This window comes from Pituophis catenifer, unplaced genomic scaffold (genome assembly GCF_029215685.1).
Source record: "Pituophis catenifer annectens isolate HBS135680 unplaced genomic scaffold, rPitCat1.0.hap2 SCAF_4, whole genome shotgun sequence".
Classification (NCBI taxonomy): Eukaryota; Metazoa; Chordata; class Lepidosauria; order Squamata; family Colubridae; genus Pituophis; species Pituophis catenifer.
In genome coordinates, this window is record NW_027256884.1 from 45726757 (window position 1) to 45753374 (window position 26618).

At 37.2% G+C, this 26618-nt stretch overlaps 1 protein-coding gene across 1 annotated transcript in view; it reads right to left on the reverse strand.

Moving 5' to 3' along the window:
• MID1 (midline 1) overlaps positions 1-26618 on the reverse strand; it is a 271066-nt gene that overhangs the window by 78412 nt on the left and 166036 nt on the right. Inside the window, exon 2 of the mRNA XM_070942927.1 lies at positions 15787-16502. Within this exon, the coding sequence (XP_070799028.1) occupies positions 15787-16446 (660 nt within the window). The 5' untranslated portion in view covers positions 16447-16502. The remainder of the gene's footprint in view (positions 1-15786; positions 16503-26618) is intronic.

Here is a 26618-nt window from a genome sequence, read left to right on the forward strand (position 1 = left end):
TGTGGCCACAATGGGAGATGGGCTGACCCCCCCCCTCAGGGATGGTTAAGGGAAGAAACAGTGGATAAGTTGTGGGGAGTGATTGTAGTGAATCAGGATAAATATCCTGATCAATTTCAATATATTGATCAATGGGTGAGAGCCCTGTTGAAAAAAGCTGAGGATTTATTGCAATGTAGGGCTGAAACAGTCGGGTTATGTGTATCTGAGTAGGCAGGAAAAGTAAGGGGGCTGCTGGAGGGAGCGGAGGAGGAAATCAGAGGCATATGAGTGATCCTGGCGTGAAGTCAAAAGTCAAGGGGAGTCTTTCGCCTAGAGGTAGCAGTCAGAGTGAGGGAGAGGGGGATGATGATGATGATGATGATTTGGAGGCTGTGGGGCTGTAGGTGGAGAAGAAAGAGCAGGAGGCACGGATGAATAAAAAGGCTGGTTTGTTGGCAGGGGCACTGCGAAGTGGGATGCAAGGGGGTTTTTCTCCCCCCCTTCCTTTGGAGGAGAGAAAGAGGAAAAGAGAGCCGAATCCATTTAATATTTTTAAGTATTTTAAATTGGTGTTTGTCTTGTTTTTTTTAAAACAAAATAGGCTGTACACCACCCTGAGTCCTTCGGGAGAAGGGTGGTATAGAAATAAAATTACTTGGGAAAAGGAATGCCCAAGGCAGATGGTGAGAAGTAGAGGGATGAGAAGAGCGGATTTTAGGTCAGGGATGCGTGGGCAGCTCTCTGGAAGAAGGGGAGAGCGAGGACAGAGGAGAGGTTTGAGTAGAAGGTTGGACAGACAAGTTCAGGTTGGGGTTTTGGTAGAGGATTTGGAGAGGGCGCAGGGCAGCAGAAACCGGAAAGTATTGGATTGGCAGACATGACTTGGTCAGATTGAGGGGGACCAGGCTTGGAAGAACCCCCGCCTGAGCCATTAGTTACAATGAAAATAGGGGGTCAGTACATAACGTTTTTGGTAAATATGGGAGCAGGAAGATCAGTTGTAAATGAGCAGATTGCAGCCCCTGGATCACGTAAAATCCAGGTTCAGGGGGTATCAGGACAGATTATGGGACGGCAGATCCTAAAGCCTGTGATGTGTGATTTTAAAGGAGCTGAAATCCAGCATGAATTTTTGTACATCCCTGAGTGCCCTATTCCGTTGCTAGGCAGGGATCTGCTGAGTAAATTAGGGGCAACAAGTTCTTTTGATGAAGGCAGTCAGAAAATGACTATAAGGCATTCCCTGGAGGAGATTTGGAGGTTGATGATAGGGAGACAGGTTGAAGAGAGAGAAGGAGGAGAAGTGGAGGTTGTTTGATGTGTGCTGAGGATAACCTGCCGGGTTTTGCAGCTCACCACCCTCCAGTGGTGGTGGAACTAAAACCTGGAGTGGCGTCTGTGAGTATAAGGCAGCGTCCCGTTTCTTGGGAAGCTATTTGTGCTATTTATGAAAGCATTCAGAGATTTGGAAGCGGGGTTTTTGATGCCTATTTAGTCCTCCTGGAATACTCCAATTATCCCAATTGAACAGTCAGATGGGTCTTACCGCCCGGGCATGGTAACTTTACACCCGGCCGTGTCAAATCCATATACCCTGTTAACTTTAATTCCACCCCAGGCTGAGTGGTTTTCTGTTATTGATTTAAGGGATGCATTCTTTCCAATTCCCATTCACCCCATAAGCCAGCCACTGTTTGCATTTTGAGTGGGAGAATCCTTATACAGGAATGAAAATGCAATATACTGGGACTCGGCTGTCTCAGGGATTTAAGACCTCCCCCACATTGTTTGGAATAGCGGTAGCTAGAGACTTACAGTATTATGTGCCTCAACAACCAGGAGACACAATACTGTAATATGTTGATGATGTTTGGATCAACAGGACTGACAGAGGATTTATATTGGGATAATACTAAGATGAATGCACGATAATGCTAGATTTGTTATTAGAATGTGGTTATTGGGTATCAAGAAAGAAAGCTCAATTGGTGAAAAGGAAAGTTAGGTATTTGGGATACAATATAAGGGTCATCGAGCTTTAGGACCAGAGCGGAAAAGGGCGGTCCTAATGTTGCAGGACCCCGAACAAAAAGACAACTGAGAAGCTTTTTAGGATTAGCTGGCTTTTGCCGTAATTGGATCCCTAATTTTGCTTTGATGGCAGCACTTTTGTATGCAGCCACTAAAGGAGCCAATGTGGAACCTCTTCAGTGGAAAGGGGGGGGGGGGCAAAAAGCTGGCCCCACTGTTTGAAGGTGCTGGCTGCAAGTGCAGAATTGATTCAGAATTGTAATAAACTTACTTTTTCTTGTCCTATACTCATGCACTCCCCTCATGAGGAGCAGTCTGTGTTGGATACTAAGGGACATTTGTGGATTAGTGGGCAAAGGCTGACAAAATATCAGGCAATTAGGAGTGAGAATCCACAAGTGCGTCTGGTGGTGTCTAACCGATTAAATCCAGCAACTGTTGCCTATGGAGTCTGTTTCTGAGCATGATTGTTTACAGGTATTGGAGGTTTATTCCACCCAACCATGTAAATATGGTAAAATAAGGTAAATATGTATGTTAGGTGGCCTGATTTAGGTCATAAAGGGGGGGGGGTTGGAATATGGAGATGGTACAAGAACTTAATAAGCAAATTGAGAGATTCCAACAATATGTGATGGAACAAGTACCCCCTAGATTAGTAACTTAATGTCACTCATTTGAATCTGGGGACCAAGTGGAAGATGGAAGGGATCTTTTATTGGTATTATGACTTCTCCACTTGCTATTAAGATTGCAGGATCAAAATCATGGATCCATTGGACACGAGTCAAGGCAGCAGCTGACACCGGCTGGAAACTGTCCGTGGACAAACAACATCCAACAAAACTGACATTTGAATGTGCTTAAAGAAAGCTTTTGTATTTTATATATAGGTTACCTTGATGTATATCTGCCGATGTAACCCGCTGTAAGCTAAAAAAAAAAAAAAAAAAAAAAAAAAAAAAGAGGATGGAGCACCTGCTCTCTTGAATTAGTCCGGAACTTGGATCCTGACGAAAGATTGAAGATCATTGCAGATTCATGTGGGAGGAAAATTGGGTAATTGGGGTAGTAGCTTTATTGATTATTGTGTTTTACAGATATAAGCAATGGTTTTGTGGACAACCAGGGCCCATTTGATTTCTCAGTCGTTCCGATCCCTAATATTTCCCCAACTGGCTGCGGAGTGTGAACCTCTTACAGATGAAAGAAGTCCCTGCTTAGGACACCCTGGAAGCTGCCTTTTGATGCAAAAGAACAGAAAAGATAATTTTCTTTAAATGTGTTGGTTTTGTAATTGTGGGTGTGAGTGTTGTTGTTGCACTCACTGTATTGATTGTGTTTTATGTATAAGCTGTCAGGGAGAGTGTGACGTGAAAATTATAGAGGAAGTGCTAGTACATTATTTGGTAATAAATCCTGAAGAAGTCCCCTTGTAATATTATCTGAAAAGGGAAAAGCTGAATATACCTGAAATCCCTAGCTATGTAACAAATACTTTTGTCAAATTGGCAGAAGACATAGCCCACACTCTGAATGTATCAAATTGTTTTGTATGTGGAGGAACTAACATGGGAGAAAAATGGCCATGGGAAGCCCAGGAATTAAATTATTCCAAAATATTAGAAATGGATCAGAAAGGTAACCTGTCATATAATAAGGGTAAGGATGGAGACTGGACATTGACTACTAGTCTGGTAGGGAATGTCTGTTTCCAGAGAAAAATTGTGGCAGGCTGTCATCAGGTAGGAAACCTCATATGTACAGGAAAATGGGAGAGTAAGGTATGGTGGTCAGGAGGTAATGCCACAGAGGGAACTGATGAAATGGCCCTATTTAAGGTAAACGGGTTATCTTTTTTTTTTTTAAAGGATCCAGATAATCAGACCCTTGAATAGCTGGCTCCTGATGGGCTATACTGGATATGTGGTAAAATGGCATATGGGGTTCTACCGAAATCTTGGTGTGGAGCTTGTGTCCTGGGAATAATTGGACCAGGATTCTTTTTGCTTCCCTTAAAACTCGACAGGTTTTAGGCGTCCCGGTATATGATGAGGTGGGGAACTTAAGACAAAGAAGACATGTAGACACATCTGCAATAGGAAAGGTTATTAAGGAACTAACAGACAAAATGGTTGAAATAGCTCATGTGCCAGTCCAGACTTGGAAAGGTCTTAATTTACAGGACATGTTTTCAGGATGGTGGCCAAAGTTACCTGGCCTGCAGGCTATTTTTGGCCTGGTGGGGTTAGTAGCTGCAGGGTGTATTTTTCTCCCATGTCTCTTACCTCTGTTTGTTACGACTATTTCTAAAAGTCTATCCTTGCTGGTGGGACGTAAAACAACTGCTCAGGTGATGGCTATGTGGGATTACAAACGGCTCCAGCAGGAAGAGAAGAACACACCTATGGTGTGACTCGTCTGGATAAGACAGATGAGTCACAAAGGGGGGTATGAGCCAGGCTAAGATTCGATATTGGGATAAAACTCAAATATTAGAAATCCAAATCTTTGGTCAAGACCGAAGTGCCTCTTCTGTGCCAATATGCTGAGATGACAAATGGTATTTGACATAGGTACAGAATTGTAAAAGGGCAAACTGACCCTAAACAGATACATCCTGTTGTTTAATGTTTATTGTACCCCAAATGTCATGTAGATTCTAGAGAGGAAATACTGTTTTCCTTACTGTCCTCTTTACTGCTTGTGAGGCGCCTTTGAGCCCCTTATCTTCTTTTATTATGTCTTGAGCTCCGGAGCTGAAAACCTGAGCCTGTGGGAACCGGGCTGTTATGTCTTTCCTAGAGATAGATTAAAGGGTAACTTCTACGTGTGAAATGTAGCACTCTTCGTAATAACTTTGCCTTTATACTGTATAAATATCTGGTTAAAATCAGCCATCTCTGTTCAGACTTTTTGTTTGCCTTTGGGCTGTTTGAACCGTGCACAATAAACTTTTTCCTGCATTGAGAGCTTGGCCTAGTCTTGTTTCATTTCCTGCAACAGGATACAGAATAAAACCAGGATTATTGTGTCAAATAGTGGGTGAAATTTGAAAATCAAAGAGGACAGTTGTACAAGCAAGATATAAAAACCATAGTTAAAATCAACATCAATCTAAAGATGAAATTCAATATGCTTAAATTAAGCAAAAGGAAAAATAAACTGAAATCAAAATGAAAAATATTTCCAAAATTTTGAAAATAATTTCAGAGATTATTCAGGTATTACATAATGAGAGAAAGATAGAAATGAAGTGCTGAGTAACAAAAAAGATGTGGGACAACTAAGAGAAATTTCCAATTCCAACAACAAAGAACCAAGAAAGGTCTAACAATCAAGGGGGTCAACATAGATGAGTATACCCCCCCCCAAAAAAAAAAGAGAGAGAGAGAGAAAGAAACAAGGTATCTTCTTAAGAAGGTCAAAGAACTGACAGCAGAATATACAGTATATCTAAGGTACAAATATTAAAGAGTAATCAAAGAAACATCTAATAGAGACCAGTGAAGTTAAAGGAAGATGGACTATTATCCTTTGAAATTGGGATTATAAAATTATTGCTCCTTGAGGCAATGCTCAGGAATAAAACTCTAGGAAAGAATATTTTTAGCAAAGTTGAGGAAATCTGAAAAAAGGCATAGATGATAAATATGGGATCTATTAATAGAATGCTCTTTGGAGTTCTATCAATTATTGCTGGATTGAGTGATTAGATTAGAGCAGTGGTTCTCAACCTTCCTAATGCCGCGACCCTTTAATACAGTTCCTCATGTCGTGGTGACCCCCAACCAGGGGTGGGTTCTAAATTTTTTTACTACCGGTTCTGTGGGTGTGGCTTATTTTGTGGGTGTGGCTTGGAGGTCATGTGACTGGGTAGGCATGGCTAGCTGGTCATGTGACCGGGTGGCCATGGCTATATGTATAGGGACTACTCAGAGGGCTGAAAAAAGTCATTTCTGACAGGTCCTCGCACTTTTGACTGGTCCTCACACTTATGACCATCCTCACATTTATGCCTGTGCAGCATTCTTAACAACCATGTCACTCATTTCACAACTGCTTCTCTTCAACATGGTATAAGATAGGGCAAAAAACGTAAAATGTGAGGACAGTCGTAAAATCGAGGACTGTTCAAAAGTGCGAGGACCAGTCAAAAATAACTTTTTCAGCCCTTTGAGTAGTCCATATGCATAAAAGGATACAGCAATAGAGAGGGATGAAGGAAGGGAAGGGAAATTAGAGTAGGAGTGAGGGTAAGAGAGGGAGGAAGAGAGGAGGAGAAGGAGAAAGGAAGAGGAAGTCGGGAGGAGAAGAAGAAGGGGAGGAAGAGAAAGTAAGAAGAAAAGAAAAGAGAGAGGTGGTAGGTTTGAGGAGAAAGATTGCTGTACAATAAAAAAGATGAAAGGGAAGAAAGCCAACCCCAAACAAATATTAAGATATTAAGATAAAGAATGAATTGTTAAACTTTAAAGAATAAAAGAGAACAAATAGCAATAAATAGCAATAATTAGAAACACACATACAAACATACAACGTATTTTCTTTGAACAGAGTATTTGGCCGGTTCACAAATTTAAACAGTTGTAGGAGGTTAGCATCCACCCCTTTCCTAGAAGAATGAAATATTTTGGGAAATATTAAAAAGGCAGAATATTATATTTCCCTACCTGGATGAGAAATGGAGAAGCATATTTTACAGACAAAGCAACTCCCACCTTCCTGCCCCCCACCCTTTATTAATGGGCCAGAGGCAGAAACTCAATCCTTTGTCAAAGGACATTTGCAACACAATAGCAACAGAAACTAACACAATGGGCCCCATCAAGCCATGTGATCCTGTCCACCATTAAACCATCTTTCCAAGCAGTCTCCATGTTTCCAGTGTCTTTTTCCCCACTTGGAGCAGAACCCAGAAGGATATTTCTTCCAACACAGTATTTAGTCATTTCAATTAAATTTACAATTTTTAATTTAATTTAACAATTTTTACGGTACTTTTTACCATATTTATTCCTCATCTATTTTTTAAAAAAACAATATTACCCTTCATCCTCATCTCTAAGCTTAATCAAATTCAATTTTTCCCTTCTATTCTATATTATACCCCTTCCCATTGTCATCTATTTTTATATCCATCCTCACATTGGTTAATTATGTAATACAGTTGTTTAATACAAATTCAACATTTTAATATAAATCAATTAGTTATATAGCTACCTTTTTTGTATATTAATCAATATGAACATGAATATTCCAATTATTTCCATGCAATCCAATTTCTTACAAATCAATTAATTATATTTACCAATAATAATAAACCAAATAATTTCCCCCATATATTCCTCCAAACCACAACTTAACCATTTCTGCTTTCAACACAATATACAATTAATAGTATCTCAATTATTACAATTCCCTAGTTAAATAGAGCTTTTTTTCTTCTGTGTTTTAAAATCTTGAACCTCCTCTTGCCCTAAATTTCCCATTGTTTGCAGTTTGCACCTACCTTTTTTGGTGAGGAAAAAGAAATCTCTCTGCCTCATTTTGTCACGTTGCAGCCAAGACCCTGCTTACTTTCAATTTCCCTTTCTCAGCATAGCTAGGGGGGGAAAAATCTGCTCCAGGAATTTACCTCTTTGCAGCTAGCTAGCAACAGAGCTAAAACAGCTGAGAGTAGGGCGGCTCTTTGAAGCCCCGCGGCAAGAATTTAAAGTTTTTTTCCCCTCTAGCCATCAGCTGGGACTCCAGAGGCAGCAATAGATTGGGAGTGGGCGGGGTAAACGAACGGCGACGGGGCGATCCGGCAGAGGGTGAGGGTGAGTGAAGGCGTGGGGGGGGGCGAGAGAGGGCTTTGGCGACCCCTGGGAAATGGCCGTTCGACCCCCAATGGGGTCGCGACCCTCAGGTTGAGAACCGCTGGATTAGAGTGATGAAAGTTTGTCTATACGGTCACAAGGAATTGAGTTCAATTCACTGGCTCCTAACTAACATAAATTAATGCCTTAAAAAGACTGGAAAAAAACGTATAAATAACATTAATGCAATGATCACAACAATAACATTCTTAACTATGTTAAGATAAAGTGCAAAAGAATATATCTTTACCATTTGCACATCTGTTACATATATATGCCCTAATTAAAATCTTACTTACTGCAAATTCTTTCTGTGTAATTAACACACACATGCACACGACACATCTGGATACTATTTCCAGAAGTTAAATGCAAGCATCGCTTTTTTTTTTTTTTAAAAAAAAGGATTTTTCTTCATGACTTGATGCGCATCAAGGTCATGCACTTTAACTCACAGGGGCACTAGCAAAAAATGAAATGGCTTAGTGCTTTCCTTAAAGTGTCATTTCTTTTATATGCTTTTTTAGATTTTGATAATTAATGGCTATTACATTCACTGTTAAACCAGTGCAGCTTTGCATACCTCAATCAGACAAGTGTACAGAGCTCTTAATTAAACCATTTCATTTTACCACAAAAGGAGCTAGATTGTAATGACATTTTTGTTTTCTGGCTAATGAAGGATGAAATATTGTTTAAATAATTAACAACACTGCTGGGACAGAATGTCAGAAATTACATAGTTTTGACACTCAAAAACTGCTCATCAAGAAGAACCAGTTCCTGTGCAATTAAAATGTAGGAAATTTTCAATAATTTACAAACCCAAATAAACTGGGATCATGGATCAGACAAAACATTTAAATACGTAGAAGTCTCCTTATGGAATAGCAGAATTCAAAAAAATTTACTCAGACATAATTTGCTGGGCGTGGGGTGGGATTTTTTCCCCTTAATAATAGGGTTCAGTCAGTTATTTTTTCAATGGTTGTCAGGCACTACAAGTTGCATTTTAACCACTACAAATTATACTCAAAGTTTACAATAAATTTAGGAAAGGAAAACGAGAAAAAATATACAATTTATTTTGGATAATCCAATTAAGCTGTTTGGCTGTTGTTGGAATTGGAAATTAAAACTAATTTTGGGATTGCTACATAGAAGGGGAATTCCATTATGTGAGCAGGTTTTTACTTGCATGATGCTAGATTATGTCATTTAGGATTATTGCAAAACAACACAAACCTTGATACTGTTTCCTGAAATATATTATCCTCTTTCAACCATGTATTAAGCACCATTTCTTCCAAAACAACTAGACAAACACCACTTACACAATTAGCAATTTAATAAATGATTTTTTAAAAAGAGATAGCATGGTAATCTGTATTACCCTTTTGCTTCATAATACAGTATCAAACTAGATAGGTTCCCAATACAGATTATTAGGCAAAGGGACCAAGTATCTATCCTCATTGAAGGAACCTTTTCTTCCAATGCAAATACTAGACACAGAGACAACCCTACTGATCTGGATTAGCTTGGCAGTAGAAGTATAGGGTTAAAATTCCCTATATTTCTTCCTGGATTATGTTCTGGGGCCAATCATTGCTCTGTATCTATTATTCACTTATATAATCCCAATTTCATAACTGCCAAACACAGATGCTGTTTTATTAGCCTTTTAGTCTCACAACAAAAATTGTAGCATATTATCCCAAATATTTTGTGGTTTAGAATCCATGAAACCCTGTGCCACAAATAATAACCACAATAATAGTACCGTAATAGTAGTGGTGGCGGCAGAACTGACTGTAAATGGTAATGGACAATAAAGAACATCATTTCTGATAGTTAGTGAATATTAATCATGTAAATTAGCTTTTAATAAGCCTTTATTATTCTGATTACAGGTAGTCCTCAACTTATGACTGGTGATTTAACAACCATTTGAAGTTATGACGGATTCCCAAAAAGGTACTTACAATCCTAATTTAAAGTTCTGATGGCCACCCATACCTCACAGTCATTTGATCGCATTATGGCACGTAGCAACCAGCCCACATTTACAGCTGTTTAGTGTCCCATGATCATGTGGCTGCAATTTATTACCTTTTTTTCCCAAAACTCATATTTATCTCTGATTTGAGGGGAAAAAAACCCATACATTGTGGACAATGAGTTTGCTTGACAATTGAAGTTTTCACTTAATGACTGTGGCATTCATTTTATGACTGCTTCATTTGCTTAAGACGCCACACAAAAAAGGTCATAAAATCGATCACACTTAATGACCAGCATGACTCACAAGCATAATTCCGGGTTCCATTACAGTGTAAGTCGAGAACTACCTATAATTGGTATATCTTTCACATCCTGGAAGAAGACAATGGCAAACCTGTTTTTGTACTTCTGCCAAGAAAACTGCATGGACTTCTTAGCATCAGATTTCACAAGTTATATAAAATCTATTCCATTCTCATATAGGACAATTTATTTACCTCACTCAACATAAGCAAAGGAAAAAAGCCCCAAATTTAGGAAAAAAGCCTCAAATCTTTTAAAACCAATCCAAAATGCATGAATCTTAGCAACATTCATATATCATAAAGGTGTAACTAGATTTTTATTACAGAAAAATATAATACTAATTTGAATGTATTTGTACTATTCATTTCTTATCACAGATTTATTTTTAAACAATAAAAAATAATAATATTTTGGTGACCAGCAGAATATGATCAAGAAACTTATATGTAGTCAATGGAAGGTCTACTGACTTTTACCTAAGAACATTCCATTACTACATAGCAAAATTCAATTTCTTTATTTTAAGACTGACTTCCAATGATTGCAGATACTGATATTGACAAGAATATATTATCATAAATCCCACAGATTTATAAATGCACTAATTCTACAGATAAATATTATTACTATCAATGTGGCAAATTCATCACCATGAACTCTTATTATCAGAATATAAATGAATTATACCGTATTTTCCGGGGTATAAGACGACTGGGCGTATAAGACGACCCCTGACTTTTCCTGTTAAAATATAGGGTTTGGGCTATACTCGCCATATAAGACTACCCCTCTTCCAACACACACCAAATAAAAATTAAAAAACATCAACTGGCTCACCCACAATGTAAAAGCAGCTGTGCTAGACCTAAAATGGCCCCTGCAACAAGCAGGAACATCACACAGCCACAAAAAGCCAAAAAAACAACTTTCACACTTTACACACACAAAATTCCACATACAGCTTTGTGAGATTTTGTGTGTTTGTGTAGTTAGAGTGAAACACTACAGAAACACACCAAATCTCAGAAAGCTGCACAAATATTATTTTATTTTTATTTATTTTTATTGGAAAACTAAATTTAAAACTTCCTAAACTTTAAATGGCTAGATCTAAAAAAGAACAACTAAAAAAAACCCCAATTAACTATTTTTTTTAAGCTCCCAAAGGGGAAAAATACTTACCCAATAGAACAGGGGTCTCCAACCTTGGCAACTTTAAGACTCGTAGACTTCAACTCCCAGAATTCCTCAGCCAGCTTTGTTTTGCTGGCTGAGGAATTCTGGGAGTTGAAGTCCACAACTCCCTGCCTGCTTGATTGCAGGCAGGGAGTGGCTTGCCGATGGAATGGATTCAGGCAAGCGAAGCAAGGCAAGCGTTGCGACTAGCAGCTAAGGTAAGCAAGCTGGAGAGGGAAAACTTTTTTCCTTTTACATGGCTCTGGCGATCCCAGCTGCATTGCCTTATTAGCAGGCAACTCAGCTGGGATCATCGGAGCTTGGATTGCCAGAGCCATGTAAAAGGAAAAAACTTTTTTCCTTTTACATGGCTCTGGCGATCCCAGCTGAGTTGCCTGATTAGCAGGCAAAGCTGGGATCGTCAGAGCTTGGATCGCCAGAGCCATTTAAGGCTCGTCAGAGCCTTTCGGGCTGGTCTGCCTGGTTACAGGAGAATGACACCCGGCGTATAAGATGACCCCCGACTTTTGAGAAGATTTTCATGTGTTAAAAAGTCATCTTATACGCCGGAAAATACGGTAGTTTGTGTCAGATTATTCATGAATTGGAATAGAGGCATGGTAACAAGATCACCCAATGAATAGGCAAAGCAACTAAATCAGCCAATTGGGAGCTGAGACATACTGGAACCATGGCGTGTCTTAGTCTGCAGCTTCTGAGTCTGTGCAGAGAAACTGAAACCAGTGTGTGAACTAGTCCACTGCTGGAACTGAAAGCAATCTCTCCTCTGCCTGAGAATCTGCTGTTGGTATTGTAAATTTACTTCATGTATTTTTATATATAGAGAGAAGTTAATTAATCCAGCTGAATCAATTATCTATGTGTGTTTCTGGATTTGATTTTTGCAAGAAAGTCTGGCAGTTTGTGATCTTGTTTTGCCAGAGTAGCACTGTTACTTTGAGACCAACCGCTGAATGCTAGTTGACTTCCAAGTACCCCAACTAATCCACTTGTTATCTTTAAAGCCTTACATTTCTCAGGACCAATGACAATCCAGTAACAGCTGGAAGATTTTGCTGTCACTGTATGCCTATGTTGAAGGAGTGCCATATTGACAATGAAGCCACTTATTCTCCACTGCTGCTCTCTTCTATGTAACAAGATTTTCCTGAGGGTTTCAGTAGCTTGAACCCTGTTCAGATTTAGGAAGGCCATGTTATTCAAGGAAGTCTTGGGGGTTGAAAATAGATAATCTGCTAATGATTGCATATAAAATAAACACAAAATTGTTAATCAATGCAATGGAATTGATAAGCTAATCAGTGGTACTGATTTAAATTTTTTTTAAAAACTGGCACAAAATATACCGTATTTTCTGGCGTATAAGACTACTGGGCGTATAAGACGACCCCCGACTTTTCCTGTTAAAATATAGGGTTTGGGCTATACTCGCCGTATAAGACTACCCCTCTTCCAACGCACACCAAATAAAAATTAAAAAACATCAACTGGCTCATCCACAATGTAAAAGCAGCTGTGCTAGACCCAAAATGGCCCCTGCAACAAGCAGGAACCTCACACAGCCACAAAAAGCCCAAAAAAACAACTTTCACATTTTACACACACAAAATTCCACATACAGCTTTATGAGATTTTGTGTGTTTGTGTAATTAGAGTGAAACACTACAGAAACACACTAAATCTCAGAAAGCTGCACAAATATTATTTTATTTTTATTTATTTTTATTTTTATAGGAAAACTAAATTTAAAACTTCCTAAACTTTAAATGGCTGGGCCTAAAAAAGAACAACTAAAAAAACCCCCAATTAACTATTTTTTTTAAAGCTCCCAAAGGGGAAAAAAACTTACCCAATAGAACAGGGGTCGCCAACTTTGGCAACTTTAAGACTCGTAGACTTCAACTCCCAGAATTCCTCAGCCAGCTTTGTTTTGCTGGCTTAGGAATTCTGAGAGTTGAAGTCCACAACTCCTGACTGCTTGATTTCAGGCAGGGAGTGGCTTTCCGATGGAATGGATTCAGGCAAGCGAAGCAAGGCAAGCGTTGCGACTAGCAGCTAAGGTAAGCAAGCTGGAGGGGGAAAACTTTTTTCCTTTTACATGGCTCTGGCGATCCCAGCTGCGTTGCCTGATTAGCAGACAATGCAGCTGGGATCATCAGAGCTTGGATCGCCAGAGCCATTTAAGGCTCGTCAGAGCCTTTCGGGCTGGTCTGCCTGGTTACAGGAGAATGACACCCGGCGTATAAGACGACCCCCGACTTTTGAGAAGATTTTCATGTGTTAAAAAGTCGTCTTATACGCCGGAAAATATGGTATGCCATTTGGAATTAGCTATAACTGAAGCAGCATATAAGCCTGAAAAATAAGTTTTAAAAAAAGGTATTATTCATCTACAGCATGATTATTTAACTAAGTGCCGAGTTTTAAAATTTGAATATGTAACCAATCAATCAATAAAGTGTACCTAATATTAAATGATTAAATTGGTGCATAACTGTAAACATTTGAAATGGCTAGAGTTCTCTATAATAAGCAGAAGCTATCAATTTAAAAAAGAATGAGATGTCCCACATTTAACTAAGGAAATTTGAATATCTGCATATTGCCTGGCTTTGACAATCCAACATGGATTAGATACAAAAGTGCAAAAAAGCTTTACAATTGTTTTTAAATTGGTTAGGTTAGCTTTAAAATGTAAATGAATAGTCCACAAATATGTCAATAAATCTCTGAAATAAGTCACAAGTCTATCCACGTTCATTTATCAATGTGAACATTTGAATTTGCTACAGGATGTCACTGTTATTTAAAAAGATGTTTCTTTTATTTACTAATTATGTTCTGAGATATATGATAGACACCTATAAGGTATAACCCAGCTGGTCCAGGAGGCATGCCAGAACTGTGATGTATAGGGTTACTCATGTAACAGAAAAAGTTGAAATAAGATTTAAATAATAGTATACTTAAACTGGCTTGAACATGAACACAAAGCATATGCAAATTATATCCTATCACAATACATTTGATGTAGTGTTTAAAATATATTTCTTTTAATCCATACCATCTTTGCAAAGGACTAAGAATAATGGAACATCTCAAAATTAAATAATCCAGTCAATAAACACAATATGGATTTATGAACAACTGCCAAGAAAAATACATAAACCATGCAAATAATAAAAGATTATGAGTTGTCACATATTTTCTACCTAAATTATTACCTCTTAATTAATTCTTATTGATGATAAATAATAATTATTAAATTATTATCTAAAAATTAAGTACAGCTTTTAAAATAAATCTGGGCAATGCTGTAGTCCAAACCAAACTGGCATCATTTATCTTTTAAGAACTATATATTAAAACAAGGTTTTTGTGTACTTTGAAGAATCCCAAAATCATTTTCTAATGAAACACTGTAGATACATAAAATTATACGTGTGTGTGTATTTATAGATAGAGATATAGACGATGTAAATGTAGATATAGATTGTTTCCAAGGTAAAAATCGCAGTAGCCAAAGTTCTCACTCCCCCCTCTCCAAACACCTACTGTAATTTTCTACAATCAATCACAATAGCATTTCCTTAAGGGAACTGGAAGAACAGACTTTTGTTTTTCCCATTTTCTTTCTTTTTTTGCTTTTAATGTGACATCTAAAATAGCAGATGGATACAGTACAGGAATTACACTATTCTACTTAAATCTGTTCCACACTTATTAACTTATTAAGAACATTTCAAAAATGCTATTCATGTGCATCCATAACAGAAAGCTCATATAACGAATTTGCTTGATTAGATCAGTAAGTAATGAAAGTGCCAAAGGTTGACATTTTATCAATGGGATCAAACAAGTTAGAATGTCAGTCTAAACATCTTGAGACTCACTAAACTTAGTAACCAGTGTAGATTGTTTTGTTAAAGTTATATTAATAATTTAAGGCATTTTTACCACTGCCTTAAGATTTTGGGCTTCGAAAGTGTGCATAGAATATTGCTCTTTTTCTAAGTGTCAGTAGACTAGGCCACAGATAACTGCAAATGAAGACCCATTCTACAATTACTTGTAATTACTATAATTATTATTCTCAAAATATTTCAGTATAAATATACAAACCACACCTTTTTAAATTGGAAAACCTGAATCAAAGTTAAGCATATATAATATTTTCTTCAGCATTGACATTTCAATTTCCTACACCAAAATCTAGGTTTGACATAGATTAATTTATTTCCCATTCAAAATTGATAATTTATATAGAACTGGCCTCAGCAAATTCGCAGGTATGTTGAATACAAGAATGGCAAATACCCATGCAAATATTAGCAACACAAATAAGGTAAAAATCTTTCATTTCCTGGCACTATACTTCTTAGTATAAACAAATTAAGACGAAACTAACCTTTAATTTGTCATAGCGTTCACTTAGAGCTGCCACTTGGTGATCACGATGCCTCCCAACCAGTTTACACAAGGCACAGATTAACTGGTCATCAGTCACACAATACATGTTAACTTTCTCATCTTCATGCTCCAGACACATCAATCCTCGGATATGTGAGTCAGGTATAGGCTCAATCAAACGGTGTCCAGTAAATGGCTTCTTGTTCGGATGAGTTGTTTTTAGGCACTCCTCACAATAGGATACCTCACAAGTTACACAGGTCTTGACTGCCTCCTGAGCAGGATCTTGGTCACAGAACTGGCAGAGAACTTTTTCACTCGATGACATGCTGTTGCTGTCAAAAGCTCGTTCTCGGCGAGTTTCGCTGGGAGAATTGGGCCCACTCACAGAAGCTTTCTGAAACCTGTCTATAATATTCTGCAGTGTGACGTTGCGCTTCAGTCCGTCTAGACCCCGTTGACTGAGGGTGATGACATAACGACAAGTGGGGCACTGGAAGGCGGTGATAGATTCCACTGATTCGTTGGTAGCACACTGGGAGACCAAGATGCGATGTGCACAGTTGAAACAGAGACTGTGAGCACAAGGCAGCAGCAATGGATCCTCAAACAGCTCCAGACAGATAGGGCAGGTCAGTTCTGACTCCAGTGTTTCCATCTTCAAGCAAAGGTTTCCTGTGTCATCAGCAAAATCCAGGGAAGCCAATCAGCTATCTGAAAGCATAGTAATAATATTCAATTAGACTGAAGAGGAAATTCTATTTCAAATGTCTCTTTCAAGTTATATTTTTAGTTATTTGGCCATATTTTTTCAGACTGAAGGTGACATATTTTGAATCCATCTATGTGTTCAAGATATTTAAAACCCCTTTTTCTTATATGTTTTCCTAAGCTTCTATTTCTATCTTTTATTGCAAGAAATCCAGAGCAGTTTACAGGCAGACATTTGATAAACTTTTATATTATTTAGGAACTACACTGCAATGCAGTAAAGACAGACATATACTACCACCACCATGGTGAAATCTGTTATAGCAATTCAACTCAATCACACTATGAAATCAGCTAATTTCCTCCCCCTCCTCCAAAGGGTTTTAATGCAATTGGATTTTAGGAGTAACATTGGAATTAGAAATGTGTCAATTCATTTACTATTTATATCTTACATTACAACTTTTGGGTTCCACATTAATTTGCATTTCCAAAGGACAATGGTCACTAGCTTGTGAATGCAGGAGTCATATGTCTCTAAAAGGATTTGTGACTACAAAACAAAATAATATGCAAACATTTAGAGCAAATAAAGAGTGAAATGAGATAATATGCTGACCAATATAGATTAGGAGGAAAAATCATAATTATAACAAAAACTGTGCTTCAGTAAATCAGAAACCTGGCAAGAATGCCATGTTATTTGCTAATCACAGAACTTTTTTTTAAAAAAAAATCTGCTTTTTTTGTTTGTTTGTTTATTACAGGTAAGGAAATGCCAAGAATTACTGTTCTTTCCAGCCACAAAGTACAAATACTGTTTCACTGTGTAAATATTGCTTTTAACAGTTTTGCTGGTTAGCCAAAACGCAGTGTAACTCAACAATTATTTTTCTCAGCAAGGAATTCAGGAACATGCAGCAGCCATTCCACCCCCTGAAAAAGATCAGCCCCCAAAATAACTGAAACTACTTTTCATTTCCTCCTTCACTGAAGATGTTACATGAAATGATTTTGAGAGAATTGCCCTACGTTATGCTTTTTCCCTAAGCTCTTGTCAAGGTCTTGTATTGTTATAAGTAGACAGATCAGTGAACCATAAGCAAAAGCTCTGCTTCACACTCGCAGAAATCTACCTCTTAAGAGTACAGTCCATTTAAACTCTATGGCTCATAAAAAGGACGGTTTCAGATGGCCCAGCTGTGTACTCTGTAAGGTTGCCCTATTGTGTGAACATCTCTCTTTTTATTCCCCTAAAATTAACACAGAAATCTTGATTCATTAAGAGTGAAGGGAACTTTATGCTCATTAGCAAGCATTGAAGCTAAATCTCTTTGAATGATCAGTAGTTCCCCACAATTAAACTGAGGGATGCAGTTCAGGGGTGGCAATGCCATTTAATCATAATAGCAAAAAAAGTATTCAACAATGGAGGACAGTTGCAAGTCAGACTTTAATGTTTATTCATAGTTACTTCATGATGAGGCCAAAAAATTATTTGTCCAAGAGGAATATGAAAAATGTGCTATTGGATTTCACACTTATTTGCCAAAAAGTTAGAGCTTTATTCATTCCTTGCTTGTTATTTTGACATTCTCAAATATCTTCCATAGGAAGTCTTTAATCATATAAACTGGAAAAAATAATTGGATTTGAAGGGAAGGGCAATCAATCAATGGGGGAAATAATAATTAAAATAATAAGACATTCTTGAAATGATGCACATTTATGGCATAGTAATCCCATATTGATGTCTTAAAGTAGCTTTTTAAGTGTTAATTATTCACTGAATTACAGATTGGATCACAGTTTCAGGACAAATTTGTGCCACAGCATAATTGTATAGTGATTTCTATGGTATAACAAAACTGAATTAACAGCAACAACTCTGAATCTAGATATTGTGAGACACAGAGTGTAATCATATGAAAAAAAGAAAATATTTCCAAGTGTTTCCTTAAGAAAAAACTTTTTAGGTAATCTGGGATCTCAAAGAAAATTCTACTAATGGAGATTTTACATAGCTTAGATTATAGTGTACCGAACAAATACTGCATGATCTAGTATCTAATATTTATTTCTGTAGTTCATTTTTCTGCCAAAGGTTCATCTACCAATTGGATTGTCAGTAATAACCATCCTCGATAAAAAGTCATTTCTCTTGCATTTACATACAAACAAATTAAATAAGAAAAATACTTTCTAAGATCTATATATGTATATGTCTTTTTCTCCCTCTCCATATTTATAATGTCTCACAGAGAGAGTGGTGGGGGGAGAGAGAGAGAAAAGTAGATACATAGGCTTCCTTTATAAAACATTACTCTTCTACATACAGAGTTGTCTTTCTATTTTGTGCAGCCACTTGTACGGACTTTTACACCAAAGCAATTAGAAAACTACATTAAGCAATTAATTGTTCTGCCTAGAGGAATGGATCAAAAGTTAGTGTCTATAAAGTAGATAAATACACTAGCCTAACAGAACAGTAAGACAAGATCTCTGTTGGTGCATCAAAGAAATTAAAATCTGCAACAACATTCAATTGAGAACTAACCTTTTCCTTAGCCATTATTCAGGACTGACTTTACCGTTCAGCAGATAGAAAAGAGGTAATGCTGTACAGTGTGGTCTAGCTCCTAAAACAATACTGCTGAAGTTTAAAGTAAAATGTACTGTCCCATACTTGACTAGAAGTGAGTTTCAGTGCCAATCCAATCAGCTTCCATATGAGAAATGCATGAGTATCAGGCAGCAAAATATTTGGCCCCTGCCCTGCTGTCATAGTAATCTCAAAAGGAAAAGGATCCAAGCATTTCAAACACATTGCTGCACATTTAAGTCCAGAGTTAATTTCCTCCCACCCAAATGATCTGTGCCACAAAAAACATTTTATACAGATTTGTTTTTTTTAAAATTATGTTTACCATAAATACTAATAACAATGAATGATTTCTAGAAATAACCAAAATACATGCCTAATTTCTATGCAAAGATATATGCTCATTTAAAGTAATAGATATTAATCACATGTCCAAGCAAACATGTTAAGAGTGATATCGCAAAGCATGTCAAAAAACCAGTAATAAAAAAAGGTCACTAACAACATCCTAATATTAAACAACCATTTTAAAGAAACTTAGTATCAGGGATACATTTCACATATCTAACACAGGTCTCCTATGGGATTCCAAGTAATGGTAGATTTAAAAAAATTACAGAAAAATAAATTTAAGTAAAATAAACAAGTTTATTTTTGTCTTATTTGACAAATTTAACAAGGAATGGTCGCCCTACAGACATCTATCACCCAACAGCTTTTCTATATTCCATTAAGTTTATTATCATAAATCTGAACATAATATTATTCATAAAATCACATTTAGAAATATTACAAAGCTCTTTTGAACTAGTTCACTTTTCTATAAAATAAAAACAAAGTTTACAGTCAAAAGAAATAAAGCTTACTCATCACATTTTTACAAATTTGTTTTTAAAAGTTTGTCTATGTTGAAAATCTCTTCAAATTATCAGCTGCATATTTATATACGCACCAATGGATTTCGACCTGAATGTTTTAGCTGAAACATTGCTGATAAGTGAGCACGCTGATTCTTGGTCAGAAAGTGAAAAACGGAGAGATACAGTGGCCTTCTCTACTTGTAGTAATCCCAAGCTTTTAGTGCTGTGAGTGGATTCGTAACTTGGAGACAGTTGATACTGAAGCACAACAGGAAAATCTATGCTACAATTCCAGGAAAGCCAGCTCCACCTAAATGCCGCCGTCAGAGTTTAAGCACTAAAAACTGCTCTGGAAGCAGGCTAGCTTTTGTTAATGACACGAAAGCAAACTTTCCCCTTTCTTTTTCTGTATTCGGCACCTATCATGTGAGAAGCAGCAAGGGTCAGATTCTCTAACTGTGCATCCACAGAACCACCCAGCATTGTTTGTAATAAGGCCACTAGGCTTGGCAGCCGCATTATTTGAACAAGTAAAAGCTCAGCCTGCTGTGTAATTAATCCATGGTTGAATAATGAAGTTCCCATGCCTATAAAGGGAAAGTGACCTGAACCAGCAAACTGTGTCACATGGCCAACATGAAGGAAGAGCTAAAGTTTACTGAATAAATACTGCATGATCTATATTTGAAGTTTTTCATATTACTGCATTGTTTGATTGGTTCTTTCTAAATATTGATCAGTTGGAATAAAAGTACTGTAATACATTATTTAGTGATGGTTTATTCTTCCTCAGTAATGCCTTTCCAGGCATCTTAAGAACTCTCAGTGTGATTATTCCCTAAGAGCAAAGTATTATTGATTATAACAAGTTAATCAGAAATGCTATTATATTTTTGTAGCATTTAATTTTAAGAGCATAAATTTGCACTTGTTGACAAGCCCTGTATCTAACTGTACCCTTCTCTCTTTTTTTAACCACTTAACTTTTAAATACATGTGCTTTACTGTAAAACAATTGAAATTTTTAATTATTTAGAGCTGAATTTAGTCAATACTACTGTTTTATCAATATCTTTGATAGAACTTCATAGGAAAAAAAGCACTTTCTGACATTTTGCTACATATACATACCCGACTTTTAGCTTTCAATGAAGGCATTAAAAATTCATGAGAAAATAGAAGTTGCCGGAACAAATTACTTTCTTGGCTTCCACTTTGTATATGCAATGATTTTTTTATGTTCTTACTATTAAATGAAAAACACATTACATATTTAAAAGTGACTCAAATCATCATTCCATTTGCTCTTCATCCCAGAGAGAAGTTTAAATTTCATTTGCTTTGCAGGCTAATTTAATTTCCCTCATCATTTCCTTTCTTATATAAAGATTAGAATACTGTGACAAAAAGAGAACCATTGTTTCTACAGGCAAAACCATGACATTTATGAAGAATTGTTTGAAATAGCACTGGCATAGTAAGAATACATGAAACCGATCTCTGGTTTTTATTGTCATCCATAGTTGCACAGAGAGCTTTCAAAGACAATCCCCCTCCCCCAATGTAATCCTGTAAGTGAATGTAAGTAACTTGAGGGAATAAGCAATTCCTGATCTATGTCATCTCAAAGCATTAAGAAAAGAGAATAAACTAAAGATAATACTCTTTCCAAAATTATTTAATAAAGATTGTTTTAAACCATTTATTAGACCATGTCCTTCTTCATCACATATAAAAACAAAAGCACAATTCATGACACAATATGAATTCACCATAGGAACAGCCAATAAATGCACCATTTATTTAAACACACTCCCCATAGGATAGGATCACACCACAGAGAACTGATTCTTCCCTGTGTCAGTTGATGTTCTTTTCCCTGAGAAAAGAACATCACCTTCAGTAAAATCAGCAACCCAGCAAAAAACCTATCATGGAAATTATAGAAATAAAATTTATCATAAATATCTTATTACTCCAACACAAAGATAGGTGAATACATTTTCAGGCTTAAACACTATAGCATCCATTTAGTTTTTAGTACAGGAAATCCACTTTAGGAAAATGAGGTTTTAAGTAGGAAAACTTTTTATCAAAGTGATCAGCATGATCTCAACATTATAGGACCGCACTAGATTTCCATTTTCTTTTGATTTTCAACTTCCTTCCAATATGTAATTAATGACAAAGCTGATTAATCACACTACGCTTTTGTGCATATCCAACTGAAAACATGGCAAGTATTTGTTGTAAACATATTAATAAGAAATACTGATTAAATTAAGTAGATACTTAGTAGCAAATCCTGATGTGGTACCTTGACTGAAGAGTCAAATTATCTTGGTCTATCACACCCAAATGGTGGTTCTGTTTCTCATACCACTTTCACTTTGAATATGCTGTGCATGAGAGGGATTTTTGCAACACAAAATCATAGTTTCCACACTGGACTTTTCGTATGGAATAATCACACGCTTTCTCTTGCTTTTGGCTGTATCTACAAGATAACACGAACAAAGGTTCACTCTCCCGTGCTGATTTCCTGGAAGATCTAAAACAGCGGTTCTCAACCTGGGGGTCGCGACCCCTTTGGAGGTCGAACGGCCATTTCACAGGGGTCGCCAAAGCCCTCTTTCGCCCCCCCATGCCTTCACTCACTCTCACTCTCTGCTCTGTTGGATCGCCAGCCGTTCGCTTACCTCACGCACACCCAATCTATTGCTGCCTCCTGAGTCACAGCTGATGGCTAGAGGAAAAAAAACTGTTTAAATTCTTGCCGCGGGGCTTCAAAGGGCCGCCCTATAGCCAGTGATGGGATTCTGCCGTGCCCCTCACACCACTATTTATTGCCAATAAATAGTGGTGGGCGAGGGGCGGGCGAGCCAGCAATTTAACAAATGGCTCGGTGTATTTTTGTAATTTTATTGGCCCGCGGAGCTTCAGCATAGGCTAATTAGCCCTTGATTAAATCAGCTCCCGACTCTCAGTTGATTTGCTCTCAGCTGAGGGCTCTGCTGCTGAGGGCTCTGCTGCTGATTTGCTCTCAGAGCTCAGGGCTCTGCTGCTTGTTTGCAAAGAGTGCTGGAGCATTTTTTTCCCCCCTAGCTATGCTGAAAAAGGAAACTGAAAGTAAAGCAGGCTGTTGGCTTTGCTGTTACTGCAACGTTGGAAAATTAGGCAGGCGGATTTCTTTTCTTTTTCCTCACCAAAAAAGGTAGGTGCAAACAATGGGAAATTTAGGGAAAAAGAGGCGACTTCAAGATTTTAAAACACAAAAGAAAAAAAGTTCTATTTAACTAGGGAATTGTAATAATTGAGATACTATTAATTGTATATTGTGTTGAAAGCAGAAATGGTTAAGTTGTGGTTTGGAGGAATATATGGGGGAAATTATTTGGTTTATTATTATTGGTAAATATAATTAATTGATTTGTAAGAAATTGGATTGCATGGAAATAATTGGAATATTCATGTTCATATTGATTAATATACTAATTGATTTATATTAAAATGTTGAATTTATATTAAACAACTCTAATATTACATAATTAACCAATGTGAGGATGGATATAAAAATAGATGACAATGGGAAGGGGTATAATATAGAATAGAAGGGAAAAATTGAATTTGATTAAGATTAGAGATGAGGGTAATATTGGTTTTTTAGAAAAATAGATGAGGAATAAATATGGCAAAAAGGAAATATAGAAATTGTAAATTTAATTGAAATGACTAAACACTGTTTAAATTTGTGAACCGGCCAAATACTCTGTTCAAAGAAAATACATTGTATGTTTGTATGTGTGTTTCTAATTATTGTTATTTATTCATATTTGTTCTCTTTTATTCTTTAAAATTTAACAATTCATTCTTTATCTTAATATCTTTATATTTGTTTGGGGTTGGCTTTCTTCCCTTTCATCTTTTTTATTGTACAGCAATCTTTCTCCTCAAACCTACCACCTCTCTCTTTTCTTTTCTTCTTACTTTCTCTTCCTCCCCTTCTTCTTCTCCTCCCGACTTCCTCTTCCTTTCTCCTTCTCCTCCTCTCTTCCTCCCTCTCTTACCCTCACTCCTACTCTAATTTCCCTTCCCTTCCTTCATCCCTCTCTATTGCTGTATCCTTTTATGCATATGGACTACTCAAAGGGCTGAAAAAGTTATTTTTGACTGGTCCTCGCACTTTTGAACAGTCCTCGATTTTACGACTGTCCTCACATTTTACGTTTTTTGCCCTATCTTATACCATGTTGAAGAGAAGCAGTTGTGAAATGAATGACACGGTTGTTAAGAATGCTACAATGGGCATAAATGATGACCAGTCATAAGTGCGAAGACCGGTCAAAAGTGTGAGGACCTGTCAGAAATCACTTTTTTCAGCCCTCTGGGTAGTCCTTTTGTGCACATGGACTACTCGGAGGGCTGAAAAAGTTATTTTTGACTGGTCCTCGCACTTTTGACCAGATCTCGAATTTACGACTATCCTCACATTTTACGTTTTTTGCCCTATCTTATCACCATGGTGAAAAGAAGCAGCTGTGAAATGAATGACATGGTTGTTAAGAATGCTGCATGGGCATAAATGTGAGGATGGTCATAAGTGTGAGGACCAGTCAAAAGTGCGAGGACCTGTCAGAAATGACTTTTTTCAGCTCTGAATAGTTCCTATACACATAGCCATGGCCACCCGGTCACATGACCAGCTAGCCACGCCCACCCAGTCATATGACCTCCAAACCACGTCCACAAAATAAGCCACGCCCACAGAACCGGTAGTAAAAAAATTTAGAACCCACCCCTGGTTGGGGGTCACCACAACATGAGGAACTGTATTAAAGGGTCGCGGCATTAGGAAGGTTGAGAACCACTGGTCTAAAAGGTGACTTTTAAATATATATATATGCTTGCTTAAGTAATTCAATGGCTTCTGCAGGCAAGTTATGACCTGTTTAAACAGCTCTTTCAATTTCAGTCTCTATGAATTGCTACTAAAACAGAAGAATCAACTCTAACATTTTAATCTTTCCTTAAAAAACAAAATGGTCTTAACTTCAACCTTCTCTCTTCTTCATCCCACCTTTGAACTGGAAGTCAGTCATATCCAGGATTGCTATACAGCAGGTGGATAGCTAATCCTTTCATAACCTACTTCACAGAATTTACATTATTAATATGAAAATCACATTTATACTTCATATTACCAAAGCTTTGTTGTGACAGCAAAAGCCTTCTGAAAGTCTGTCACATGTAACATTATGTCCCTTCATATGACTCAGTTTGCACACACATAAAAAATTTATTATGAATTTCATTAATGCAGGATACAAAACATGACTTTTATCTCCCATGTAACTAAGGAAGAAGAGAGCTAGTTTGGTGTGGTACTTAAGGTGCTGGCCTAGAAACCAGAAGTTTATCAGTTCTAGTCCTGCATTAGGCATATAATATAGTTGGTAATTTAGGGCCAGTCACACACTCTCAATCTTATCCATCTCACAAGGCTAGGTTGAGTGGGTCAAACTATATATCCTGCCTTTCATATATATCTCCAATCTATATATTGTGCAAAGGGAGGGAGGGAGGGAGAGGAAGAAAAGAAGAAAATCTAGTAACAACATCAATGTACTTTCTGGAAAAATTGCATTTGAAGACAATCATGACCTGTGAATATATAATGTACTCCCGTTTCATGGTTCTTTACTATTTGGAGGAATATGTTTAAATGTAACAGCTGTGATAGCACCCCAAAGGAAGAAGTTACTTGCATAGAATTGAATAGAATAGAATTCTTTATTGGCCAAGTGCGATTGGACACACAAGGAATTTGTCTTGGTGCATACGCTCTCAGTGTGTATATATATGAAAAGATATATTCGTCAATAATCATAAAGTACAACATTTAATGATAGTCATAGGGTACAAATAAGCAATCAAATCATATTAGGAAACAGTCAATATAAATCGGAAGGATACCATCAACAAGGTTACAGTCATACAGTCATAAGTGGGAGGAGATGAGTGATAGGAGCGATGAAAAGATTAATAGTAATGCAGACTTAATAACTAGTTTGACAGTGTTGAGTGAATTATTTGTTTAGCAGACTGATGGCATTCGGGGAAAAACTGTTCTTGTGTCTAGTTGTTCTGGTGTGCAGTGCTCTATAGTGTCGTTTTGAGGGTAGGAGTTGAAACAGTTTATGTCTGGGATGTGAGGGGTCTGTAAATATTTTCACAACCTTCTTTTTGACTCGTGCAGTATACAGGTCCTCAATGGAAGGCAGATTGGTAGTAATTGTTTTTTCTGCAGTTCTAATTATCCTCTGAAGTCTGTGTCTGTCTTGTTGGGTTGCAGAACCAAACCACACAGTTATAGAGGTGCAGACTCAATAATTCCTCTGTAGAACTGTATCAGCAGCTCCTTGGGCAGTTTGAGCTTTCTGAGTTGGCGCAGAAAGAACATTGTTTGTTGTGCATTTTTGATAACGTTTTTGATGTTAGGTGTCCATTTTAGGTCTTGAGATATGGTAGAACCTAGAAATTTGAAGGTCTCTACTGTTGATACTGTGTTATCTAGTATTGTAAGAAGTGGTAGTATGGGAAAGTTTCTCCTAAAGTCTACTACAATTTCTACAGTTTTGAGTATGTTTAGTTCCAGAT